Genomic DNA, 13095 nt, shown 5'->3' with positions numbered 1-13095 from the left:
TCTGCCAGCATTGCTCATGACCACAAGCTGCTCAGCTCCCCAGGGGGAACATCGATGCAATGGGCAGAAGGGTCTCTGTGTTGTACGATTCTATGATTAGACTAAGTGTCAGGACGTTAAGGTGAAAATCTGGCCTTTGTGTGTAATCTTCTTGGTCACAATGTCAATCCTATCGCGACAGGAAGAGGATAACCAGTGACATGTGTTTGCTCCTCATTGTGCCCTTCCTCACCGCAGGCAATATCAGCGATGTCAGGCAGACAATCCCAACTCCCAGCTGAAAAGCAAATTTCTAACTGCTTTGGCCTGATGGTGCAGTCCCACGTTAATGTGGAGAATTTCCTGTTACCAACTATTGCATCCGTCACCGTTTTAAGTGACCTTGTGCGACAGGTCAGAAAAATAAACGATGTTGAACTGAAGCGAAGCAGTCCAGACAAGAAATCCTTGTTTCCAAAGCCTGAGTCATTCAAGAGCTGCCTGATGAAGATTTGCAATGAAACCATAAACTCACTTGATGCGACCAGCAATAACCTGCGTAACATCCAGAGGACGTGTAACCAACTGAAGGGGAGTCTTCAAGCAGAACCCTCCACCAAGCAGCAGGCCAGAGTTCAGGCCTGTGTAAATCAGTGCAAGGAAAACGCAGCTTCAGTGGAACAGAAACTCTCCGAGCTGAGTAATCTTTACAATGAGCTGTGGGAAATGTGTGAAGCTTCCCAGATTGCCAGCCAGGATCAAATGGAAAAAATGAGGGAACTCCTGGAAAAAGCCAGAGAAGGGAAGGAAGCAATAGAGAAAGAGAAGGTTGATTTGGATAATAAATGGAGTGAGGTTTCCCAAAGGCATGAGGAACTCCTTAATCAATACAATGATGTGAGCTCCAGTGCTCACGTTGATGAGTTTTGTGAGCAAGGACTGAAGAAGATGATGGAGATGATCCCAGGAATTATGGATTTGTTGAGCAATCTGAGCAGCCCATTGCAGCTTGCAGTGATGCTGGGGAAAGGGTTAATGTTCCTCAAAACGCTGATTGCTGATCTCAAAAATAAAGATGCCTCAGAATCCAACTTGGAAATTAGGAAGTTCCTCAGCGAGGTTCGAGAACAAGCAGAACTGAAGATCAAGCAAGTCCAAGCTGAGCTGGAGAACTCACAAAACAAGTACAAAGCCTGTTATGAAGAGATGAAACGTTTGGATGACAAGAGTGAGCAACTATCGACAGAGATACAGGACACTCAGACCCAGGAGGAGTCTGTCAAGACCAATCTCCAGCTGATGGTTGGAGGACTGAAGGTACTCGGGAAGATCCAATCCAACTGGGCAGACATGATCACATTCATTCAATTTGTCCCCAAGTTAACTGAAAGTTTCCTGAGAACATTTACAAAGTTTGGTGCTGGGGGTGAAGCAGTCTCACAGCGTGCTCCAGAGATTTTAGCCAGCACTCAGATCCAGGTGTCCCAGGCAGTCAGTATCTCGGACAGCGTGAAGGCCCTGTCTGAAACCTACGTGCAGATTTATCAGGATCACCTTCAACAACCACTGGGTGAGCTGAGCTCATTGCTGGGTGGACAGGGCTCAGATGACACGTTTAAGGAGATTCAGAGAAAATGTGAAGCAGCAAAACAGGCAGCACGTGAAAAAGTCACTCAGAATCAAGAGGTGTTTACCAAGAATGGAGCAGAAGCTATTAAAAAACTCCCTGATTTGCTGAAATAAGGAAATCAAACAAAGAAATGTGCTGATTGCTGATCTACTGCCTCAATGACACTTTCCTGCTTGCACCAAAATCCCCAGATTCACTGACACACTAAGATTCCAACGTCCTCCTTCTGAAATCAGCAAAACGAGGGCACACCGCAAACCCCATTAGAGAGGAATCGAAGCGTCACTACTCTCCGAGTGAAGATAATTCATCTTATCTTGGTATGAACTAACTACACACCTGACCAGCTCCCTCCTCGTAACAATGTGGATGGACTTGTTTCAAAATTCAAACTTGTACTGTTGGTCTCGAGCACGTCACTCCTGCAATTCATTACCATCTTCAGTTTACAGTGATCACCCTTTCCCAGAGAAACTTTTAATGTGAGACATCACACCGACCCTCCCTCATTGTGAGATGGTGTCACACTAACCTTCCCTCACTGTGAGATGGTGTTACACTGACCCTCCCTCACTGTGAGATGGTGTCACACTGACCCTCCCTCACTGTGAGTTGGTGTCACACTGACCCCCCTCACTGTGAAATGATGTCACACTGACCCTCCCTCACTGTGAGATGGTGTCACACTGACCCTCCCTCACTGTGAGATGGTGTCACACTGACCCTCCCTCACTGTGAGATGGTGTCACACTGACCCTCCCTCACTGTGAGATGGTGTCACACTGACCCTCCCTCACTGTGAGATGGTGTCACACTGACCCTCCCTCACTGTGAGATGGTGTCACACTGACCCCCCCCTCACTGTGAGATGGTGTCACACTGACCCCGCCTCACTGTGAGATGGTGTCACACTGACCCTCCCTCACTGTGAGATGGTGTCACACTGACCCTCCCTCACTGTGAGATGGTGTCACACTGACCCTCCCTCACTGTGAGATGGTGTCACACTGGCCCCTACGCTGTGAGATGATGTCACACTGACCCTCCCTCACTGTGAGATGGTGTCACACTGACCCTCCCTCACTGTGAGATGGTGTCACACTGACCTTCCCTCACTGTGAGATGGTGTCACATTGACCCTCCCTCACTGTGAGATGGTGTCACACTGACCCCCCTCAATGTGAGATGATGTCACACTGACCCTCCCTCACTGTGAGATGGTGTCACACTGACCCTCCCTCACTGTGAGATGGTGTCACACTGACCCCCCTCAATGTGAGATGATGTCACACTGACCCTCCCTCACTGTGAGATGGTGTCACACTGACCCTCCCTCGCTGTGAGATGGTGTCACACTGACCCTCCCTCACTGTGAGATGGTGTCACACTGACCCTCCCTCACTGTGAGATGATGTCTCACTGACCCCCCTCACTGTGAGATGATGTCACTCTGACCCCCCCTCACTGTGAGATGGTGTCACACTGACCCTCCCTCACTGTGAGATGGTGTCACACTGACCCTCCCTCACTGTGAGATGGTGTCACACTGACCCTCCCTCACTGTGAGATGATGTCACACTGACCCTCCCTCACTGTGAGATGGTGTCACACTGACCCCCCCTCACTGTGAGATGGTGTCACACTGACCCCCCCCTCACTGTGAGATGGTGTCACACTGACCCTCCCTCACTGTGAGATGGTGTCACACTGACCCTCCCTCACTGTGAGATGGTGTCACACTGACCCCCCCCCTCACTGTGAGATGATGTCACACTGACCCTCCCTCACTGTGAGATGGTGTCACACTGACCCTCCCTCACTGTGAGATGGTGTCACTCTGACCCCCCCTCACTGTGAGATGGTGTCACACTGACCCTCCCTCACTGTGAGATGGTGTCACACTGACCCTCCCTCACTGTGAGATGGTGTCACACTGACCCTCCCTCACTGTGAGATGATGTCTCACTGACCCCCCTCACTGTGAGATGATGTCACTCTGACCCCCCCTCACTGTGAGATGGTGTCACACTGACCCTCCCTCACTGTGAGATGGTGTCACACTGACCCTCCCTCACTGTGAGATGGTGTCACACTGGCCCCTACGCTGTGAGATGATGTCACACTGACCCTCCCTCACTGTGAGATGGTGTCACACTGACCCTCCCTCACTGTGAGATGGTGTCACACTGACCTTCCCTCACTGTGAGATGGTGTCACACTGACACTCCCTAAATGTGAGATGATGTCACACTGACCCTCCCTCACTGTGAGATGGTGTCACACTGACCCTCCCTCGCTGTGAGATGGTGTCACACTGACCCTCCCTCACTGTGAGATGGTGTCACACTGACCCTCCCTCACTGTGAGATGATGTCTCACTGACCCCCCTCACTGTGAGATGATGTCACTCTGACCCCCCCTCACTGTGAGATGCTGTCACACTGACCCCCCCTCACTGTGAGATGGTGTCACTCTGACCCTCCCTCACTGTGAGATGGTGTCACACTGACCCCCCCTCACTGTGAGATGATGTCACTCTGACCCTCCCTCACTGTGAGATGCTGTCACACTGACCCCCCCTCACTGTGAGATGGTGTCACTCTGACCCTCCCTCACTGTGAGATGGTGTCATACTGACCCTCCCTCGCTGTGAGATGATGTCTCACTGACCCCCCCTCACTGTGAGATGGTGTCACACTGACCCCCCCTCACTGTGACACATCACACTGACCCTCCCTCACTGTGAGACATCACACTGACCCTCCCTCACTGTGAGATGATGTCACACTGACCCTCCCTCACTGTGAGATGATGTCAGACTGACCCTCCCTCGCTGTGAGATGGTGTCACACTGACCCTCCCTCACTGTGAGATGGTGTCACAATGACCCTCCCTCACTGTGAGATGGTGTCACAATGACCCTCCCTCACTGTGAGATGGTGTCACAATGACCCCCCCCTCACTGTGAGATGGTGTCACACTGACCCTCTCTCACTGTGAGATGATGTCAGACTGACCCTCCCTCGCTGTGAGATGGTGTCACAATGACCCTCCCTCACTGTGAGATGATGTCAGACTGACCCTCCCTCACTGTGAGATGGTGTCACAATGACCCTCCCTCGCTGTGAGATGGTGTCACACTGACCCCCCCTCACTGTGAGATGATGTCACACTGACCCCCCCTCACTGTGAGATGATGTCACACTGACCCTCCCTCACTGTGAGATGGTGTCACAATGACCCTCCCTCGCTGTGAGATGGTGTCACTTTGACACTCCCTCACTGTGAGATGGTGTCACTCTGACCCTCCCTCACTGTGAGATGATGTCACACTGACCCTCCCTCACTGTGAGATGATGTCACACTGACCCTCCCTCACTGTGAGATGATGTCACACTGACCCTCCGTCACTGTGAGATGGTGTCACACTGACCCTCCCTCACTGTGAGATGGTGTCACACTGACCCTCCCTCACTGTGAGATGGTGTCACTCTGACCCTCCCTCACTGTGAGATGATGTCACACTGACCCTCCCTCACTGTGAGATGGTGTCACACTGACCCTCCCTCACTGTGAGATGATGTCACACTGACCCTCCCTCACTGTGAGATGGTGTCACACTGACCCCCCCTCACTGTGAGATGATGTCACACTGACCCCCCCTCACTGTGAGATGATGTCACACTGACCCTCCCTCACTGTGAGATGGTGTCACTATGAACCTCCCTCACTGTGAGATGGTGTCACTATGACCCTCCCTCACTGTGAGATGATGTCACACTGACCCCCCCTCACTGTGCGATGATGTCACACTGACCCCCCCTCACTGTGAGATGATGTCACACTGACCCTCCCTCACTGTGAGATGGTGTCACTATGACCCTCCCTCACTGTGAGATGGTGTCACTATGACCCTCCCTCACTGTGAGATGGTGTCACTATGACCCTCCCTCACTGTGAAATGGTGTCACACTGACCCTCCCTCACTGTGAGATGGTGTCACACTGACCCCCCTCAATGTGAGATGATGTCACACTGACCCTCCCTCACTGTGAGATGGTGTCACACTGACCCTCCCTCGCTGTGAGATGGTGTCACACTGACCCTCCCTCACTGTGAGATGGTGTCACACTGACCCTCCCTCACTGTGAGATGATGTCTCACTGACCCCCCTCACTGTGAGATGATGTCACTCTGACCCCCCCTCACTGTGAGATGGTGTCACACTGACCCTCCCTCACTGTGAGATGGTGTCACACTGACCCTCCCTCACTGTGAGATGGTGTCACACTGACCCCCCCCCTCACTGTGAGATGGTGTCACACTGACCCTCCCTCACTGTGAGATGGTGTCACACTGACCCTCCCTCACTGTGAGATGGTGTCACACTGACCCCCCCCCTCACTGTGAGATGATGTCACACTGACCCTCCCTCACTGTGAGATGGTGTCACACTGACCCTCCCTCACTGTGAGATGGTGTCACTCTGACCCCCCCTCACTGTGAGATGGTGTCACACTGACCCTCCCTCACTGTGAGATGGTGTCACACTGACCCTCCCTCACTGTGAGATGGTGTCACACTGACCCTCCCTCACTGTGAGATGATGTCTCACTGACCCCCCTCACTGTGAGATGATGTCACTCTGACCCCCCCTCACTGTGAGATGGTGTCACACTGACCCTCCCTCACTGTGAGATGGTGTCACACTGACCCTCCCTCACTGTGAGATGGTGTCACACTGGCCCCTACGCTGTGAGATGATGTCACACTGACCCTCCCTCACTGTGAGATGGTGTCACACTGACCCTCCCTCACTGTGAGATGGTGTCACACTGACCTTCCCTCACTGTGAGATGGTGTCACACTGACACTCCCTAAATGTGAGATGATGTCACACTGACCCTCCCTCACTGTGAGATGGTGTCACACTGACCCTCCCTCGCTGTGAGATGGTGTCACACTGACCCTCCCTCACTGTGAGATGGTGTCACACTGACCCTCCCTCACTGTGAGATGATGTCTCACTGACCCCCCTCACTGTGAGATGATGTCACTCTGACCCCCCCTCACTGTGAGATGCTGTCACACTGACCCCCCCTCACTGTGAGATGGTGTCACTCTGACCCTCCCTCACTGTGAGATGGTGTCACACTGACCCCCCCTCACTGTGAGATGATGTCACTCTGACCCCCCCTCACTGTGAGATGCTGTCACACTGACCCCCCCTCACTGTGAGATGGTGTCACTCTGACCCTCCCTCACTGTGAGATGGTGTCATACTGACCCTCCCTCACTGTGAGATGGTGTCACACTGACCCCCCCTCACTGTGACACATCACACTGACCCTCCCTCACTGTGAGACATCACACTGACCCTCCCTCACTGTGAGATGATGTCACACTGACCCTCCCTCACTGTGAGATGATGTCAGACTGACCCTCCCTCGCTGTGAGATGGTGTCACACTGACCCTCCCTCACTGTGAGATGGTGTCACACTGACCCTCCCTCACTGTGAGATGGTGTCACACTGACCCTCCCTCACTGTGAGATGGTGTCACAATGACCCTCCCTCACTGTGAGATGGTGTCACAATGACCCCCCCCTCACTGTGAGATGGTGTCACACTGACCCTCTCTCACTGTGAGATGATGTCAGACTGACCCTCCCTCGCTGTGAGATGGTGTCACAATGACCCTCCCTCACTGTGAGATGATGTCAGACTGACCCTCCCTCACTGTGAGATGGTGTCACACTGACCCCCCCTCACTGTGAGATGATGTCACACTGACCCCCCCTCACTGTGAGATGATGTCACACTGACCCTCCCTCACTGTGAGATGGTGTCACTATGACCCTCCCTCACTGTGAGATGATGTCACACTGACCCCCCCTCACTGTGCGATGATGTCACACTGACCCCCCCTCACTGTGAGATGATGTCACACTGACCCTCCCTCACTGTGAGATGGTGTCACTATGACCCTCCCTCACTGTGAGATGGTGTCACTATGACCCTCCCTCACTGTGAGATGGTGTCACAATGACCCTCCCTCACTGTGAGATGATGTCACACTGACCCTCCCTCGCTGTGAGATGGTGTCACACTGACCCCCCCTCACTGTGAGATGATGTCACACTGACCCCCCCTCACTGTGAGATGATGTCACACTGACCCTCCCTCACTGTGAGATGGTGTCACTATGACCCTCCCTCACTGTGAGATGATGTCACACTGACCCCCCCTCACTGTGCGATGATGTCACACTGACCCCCCCTCACTGTGAGATGATGTCACACTGACCCTCCCTCACTGTGAGATGGTGTCACTATGACCCTCCCTCACTGTGAGATGGTGTCACTATGACCCTCCCTCACTGTGAGATGGTGTCACTATGACCCTCCCTCACTGTGAAATGGTGTCACTCTGACCCTCCCTCACTGTGAGATGGTGTCACTCTGACCCTTCCTCACTGTGAGATGGTGTCACTCGGACCCTCCCTCACTGTGAGATGGTGTCACTCTGACCCTCCCTCACTGTGAAGATTATGAAGTCCTGTGATTTAATGTGCTCCTCCACCTGAGAAACACTGTCTCATTTCTAGTCTCCTGCCAGGATTTGCTGCTGATGCAAGGTATGGTAGAAACATCAGTAAACAGGCTGGTTCTCAGTCTGTATCCCCTTCCCTTGGCCATGACTGTGAGTGTGAGAGTTTCCTGGACACCCAACCTGCAGAGGAGAATGACGAGCCCATGTAGTATGTTGCCCAGAAGCACAGACAATGACCCGTAACCCATGACCCATGACTCTGGAAGGAGAGAAACTGTGTGATTCAGACCAACACAGTAGTTCCATTGCCTTTGTGACAATCTCTGACCATTTCTTACTCTGTCCAGCCGGTTTAGTGACTGATCAAAGATCAAACAGGGGAGAGGGCCTGAAGGGAATGATGGAAAATGTGGATTTTGTTTTTAAATGCGGGTGGGTGGAGGGAGTGGGTTGGTAAATTCTTTAATTGATTCAATGTTTTAAATGTTTCTGGAATCTACAATCAGATTTGTCCTGTCCTTTTACTGGTGTTTGCTTCTATTCTGCGACATTTCAAACTGATAGTGAAATTGGAGGTGAAATAAAGATCATTTTCTCGTTCTAGATCACAAGGTGTCCCCATGTCTTTTATCTGCTTCACAAAGAGAAACACTGCCATTTCACTCAGAACTGGACCATCTGAACACAACATCAGAACATCAAGAGCTCAGAGCAGCAGTGGACCCTTCAGCCCGTCCAGCTGGCTCATCCTTTCAATATGATCAGGGCTGATCTCATCATGGCCTCAACTCCACTTTCCTGCTCACTCTCCATCATCCTTTCACCTTGAGGCTATTTTCGTCGGAGAGAAAAAGGTTGAGAGGTGACTTAATAGAGACATATTATATCATCTGAGGGTTAGATAGGGTGGACAGGGAGAGCCTTTTTCCAAGTATGGGGATGGCAAACATGAGGGGACACAACTTTAAAGTGAGGGGAGATAGGTATAAGACAGATATCAGAGGTAGTTTCTTTACTCAGAGAGTAGTAAGGGTATGGAATGCTTTGCCTGCAACGGTAGTAGATTTGCCGAGTTTAAGTGCATTTAAGTTGTCATTGGACAGGCATATGGACATACATGGAATAGTGTCGGTGGGATAGGCTTCAGATTAATATGACAGGGCGGTGCAACATCGAGGGCTGAAGGGCCTGTACTGCGCTGTAATGTTCTATGTTCTAAAAATCAATGAGATCCATCTGGCACACCTCTTTCCAATCACTTCAACACCAGACCTCATGAAGTCTCATGGGGTCAGGTTAATCATGGGCTGGAAACCTCCTGCTGATTACCACACACCACCCTCCCTCAGCTGATCAATCGGTACTCCTCCATGAGGGTGGCAAGGGCACATCATGTATCCTGGGTGAGGGATTTCAATGTCCACCACCAGGAGTGACTCAGCAGCAGTATCACTGATGGAGCTGGTCAGGTCCTAAAGGACATCGCTGCGAGACTGGGACTGCGGCAGGTGGGGAGGGAACCAACAAGAGGGAAAAAACATACCTGACCTCATCCTTACCAATCTGTAGGCTGCAGATACATCTGTGCATGACAGTATGGGTAAGAGTGACCACAGCACAGTCCTTGTGGAGACAATGTCCCACCTTCACATTGAGAAGGTGTTGTGTGGCACTATCACCGTGCTAAATGGGACAGACTTCGAACAGATCTAGCAACTCAAGACTGGGCATCCATGAGGCGCTGTGGGCCATCAACAGCAGCAGGACTGTACTCCAGCACAATCTGTAACCTCATGGCCCGGCATATCCCCCACTCAACCATTACCATCAAGCCAGGGGATCAACCCTGGTGCAATGGAGAGTGCAGGAGGGCATGCCAGGAGCAGCACCAGGCAGACCTGAAGATGAGGGGTCAACCTGGTAAAGCACCAAACAGGCCTACCTGCATCCCAAACAGCATAAACAGCAAGTAATGGACAGATATAAGTAATCCCACAACCAATGGACTTGTCCAGTCATGAATGGTGGTGGACAATTAAGCAACTCACTGGGAACAGAGACTCCACCAACATCCTCCTTTTGAGAAACAGAAATAGAGGAACTAGGAACAGAGACAGGGCTCCAATGTTGCTCCACCATTAAATGTTGTCATGGCTGACTATCTAGTTTAGCCCCCTGTTTCTGTTCTCTCCCTGTACTCTTTGATGCCTTTAGCTCTGTGAACAATATCTCCATTTTGGGAGCATTCAATGTTTTGTCCCCAACTAATTTCCGTAGCAGAGAGCTCCACATGTTTATCACTCTCTGGGTGCGTACATTTCCCCTCAGACTAAAATGGCCTATCCTGTTACCTTAGACTGTGACCCCTTGGTCTGGACTCCCTGGTCATCAGTAACAGCCTTCCTGCCTTTACCCTTTCTCGATCTGTTTCGATGTCATTGGTTTATTTGAGCTCCCCCTCATCTTTCTGAACTCCAGTGAACATAGTTCCAAGCAATCTAGTCTCCTTTCATCTATCTGGATTATCGAGGAGCCTTACAGCACCTCAGTGCGAAAGGTAAGACTGAAGCTTTCACAGCGATCTTCAGTCAGAAATGCCGAGTGGTTAATCAATCTTGGGCTCCTCCAGTGGTGCCCAGCATCACAGATACCAGGCTCCAGCAAAATCAATTCACTCCACATGATACCAAGAAATGGTTATAGTTACTGGATGCTGCAAGGGCTATGGCCCCTGATAACATTCCAGCAATAGTACTGAAGATTGTGCTCCAGAATGTGCTGTTCCTTAGCAAAGGTTTTCCAGTACAGTTAAAAGACTGGCATCTATCGGACATTGTGAAAATTTTTCAAAGTGTGCCCTGTACACAAAAAGCAGGACAAATCCAGTCCAGCCAATTACATAGGGAGATGGTTATGGTTGTTGGAGGTCAGTCATCTCAGCTCCAGGACATCTCTGCAGGAGTTCCTCAGGGGAGTGTCCTAGGTCCAACCAACTTCAGCTGCTGCATCAATGACCTTCCCTCCATCATAAGGTCAGAAGTGGGGATAATTGCCAATGTTTGCACAATGTTCAGCACCATTCACGACTCCTCTGATAGCAAAGTAACCCGTGTCCAACTGCAATATGATCTGGACAATATCAGACTTGGGCTGAAAAGTGGCAAGTAACATAATGCCACATAAATGCCAAGCAATTACCATCTCCAATCAGACAGAATATAACTACTGCCCCTTGACATTCAATGGTACTACCATCATTGAATGCCCCCACCTTTACCATCCTGTGGATTACCATTGACCAGAAACAGAACTGGACTCACCACATAAACACAGCGGCTACAAGAGCAGGTTAGAGACTAGGAATACTGCGGGGAGTAACTCCCCTCCTGACTCCCCAGAGCCTGCCCACCATCTGCAAGGCACAAGTTAGGAGGGTGATGGAATACTCCCCACTTGCCCTGGATGGGGGCAGTTCCAACAACACTCAAGAAGCTCAACACCATCCAGGACAGTGCAGCAGCTTGATTGGCACCACATCCACAAATATTCAATCCTTTGACAATAGAGGTTGCATATGAAGGAAAATACTGCACATTGTTTCTGTGGCTGAGACCAGGCACTTCTCTTGTTGTGCTGAATGTATTGACAATGCAATTAAACAAAAACCTGCAGATGATGGAAATCTGAAACAAAAACAAATGACTGGTGAAACTCGGCAGGTATCAACAGATTAAAAAACGAAAGGACTGCAGATGTTGTAAATCAGAAACAAAAACAGAAATTCCTGGAAAAGCTCAGCAAGTCTGGCAGCATCTGTGGGGAGAAATCAGAGTTACCGTTTCAAGTCCAGTGACCCTTCCTCAGAACTAGAAGGTAGCTGGAAAATGTTGGTATATGTGCAGAGGTTAGGGTGGGGGTGGGGTTGGGGTTAAGGAGTAAACAATGAGTGGGAATAGAGCCTAATGACAAAGGAGTAGGTAACGATTTGGCTGGGAGGGTGAAAGGATATTAATGCAGATTCTTTGTGGCTAACAATAGGTTGTCAGCACTCAACAGGTCACTGTTCTGAAGAAGCGTCACTAGACTTGAAATGTTAATTCTGCTTCTCTCTCCACAAATGCTGTCAGACCTGCTGAGTTGTTCCAGCAATTTCTGTTTTTGTCTTTTGTTTGAATGCTTATTGTGGCTGTTTTCCAAGTTGCTGCTTTGAAGGAGAGTTGTGTAGGTGTTTCTATCTGGTATGCACACCAACTGGGACATCAGAACAATATCTTACCTCTTTTTTTCTCTGCTTTTATGTAATTTCTGACAAACAAATGGTCAAGTCAACCAATGCATGGATCTGCCTAAGGACTTAATAATGCTTGGAATGCATTTTTTATGGTAATTTCTGGCTCGAGGTTTCAAACACCAGCTGCTGCTCTCACCTTTCCAGCCTTCAGTACCAACTTCCTGAGACAACCTTCCTTTGCAAACTTGCTACCACCAGGAAGTGGTTTCCTTCAGATGAGATATAGAGCCAGAGAGTCACAGAGCATGGGAACAGACCCATCAGTCCAAGCCAATCATTATCCCAATCTAAACAGTCCCACCTGCCTGCGCCGGGCCCATATCCCTCCAAACCTTACCTATTCAGGTACTTATCCATAAAGGTTGTAACTGTACCTGCACTCACACCAGAATCCTTGTTTCTAATAATTCAATAGTTTTATGTCATTTCCGACTTTAGAAAATAGACAATCGGTGCAGGAGTAGGCCATTCTGCCCTTCGAGCCTGCACCACCATTCAATATGATCATGGCTGATCATCCTTAATCAGTATCCTGTTCCTGCCTTATCTCCATAACCCTTGATTCCACAATCCTTGAGAGCTCTATCCAACTCTTTCTTAAACAAATTCAGAGACTGGGCCTCCACTGCCCTCTGGGGCAGAG

The 13095-nt window shown here is 50.3% G+C and overlaps 1 protein-coding gene across 2 annotated transcripts in view; it reads left to right on the top strand.

Annotated features, from left to right (window-relative positions):
- LOC148148890 (uncharacterized) overlaps positions 1-9448 on the top strand; it is a 24584-nt gene extending 15136 nt beyond the window's left edge. Inside the window, exons 2-3 of one of the 2 annotated variants that reach the window (XR_015758330.1) lie at positions 238-1929; positions 8766-9448. Coding sequence is in view for 1 of the 2 variants with exons in the window: in XM_087991022.1 (XP_087847148.1) it covers positions 250-1722 (1473 nt within the window). In the remaining variant the exon portion in view is untranslated. Of the gene's footprint in view, positions 1-237; positions 2342-8765 lie in introns of those variants that run through there. The other variant, XM_087991022.1, reaches the window with a different exon arrangement.
- The last annotated feature ends 3647 nt before the right edge of the window (positions 9449-13095 follow it).

Source organism: Chiloscyllium plagiosum, unplaced genomic scaffold, assembly GCF_037043375.1.
Source record: "Chiloscyllium plagiosum isolate Xiang-an unplaced genomic scaffold, Cpla_swu_hap1 HiC_scaffold_10, whole genome shotgun sequence".
Lineage (NCBI taxonomy): Eukaryota > Metazoa > Chordata > Chondrichthyes > Orectolobiformes > Hemiscylliidae > Chiloscyllium > Chiloscyllium plagiosum.
The sequence above is the reverse complement of the archived record's forward strand: the minus strand, read 5'-3'. Positions and strand labels throughout refer to the sequence as shown.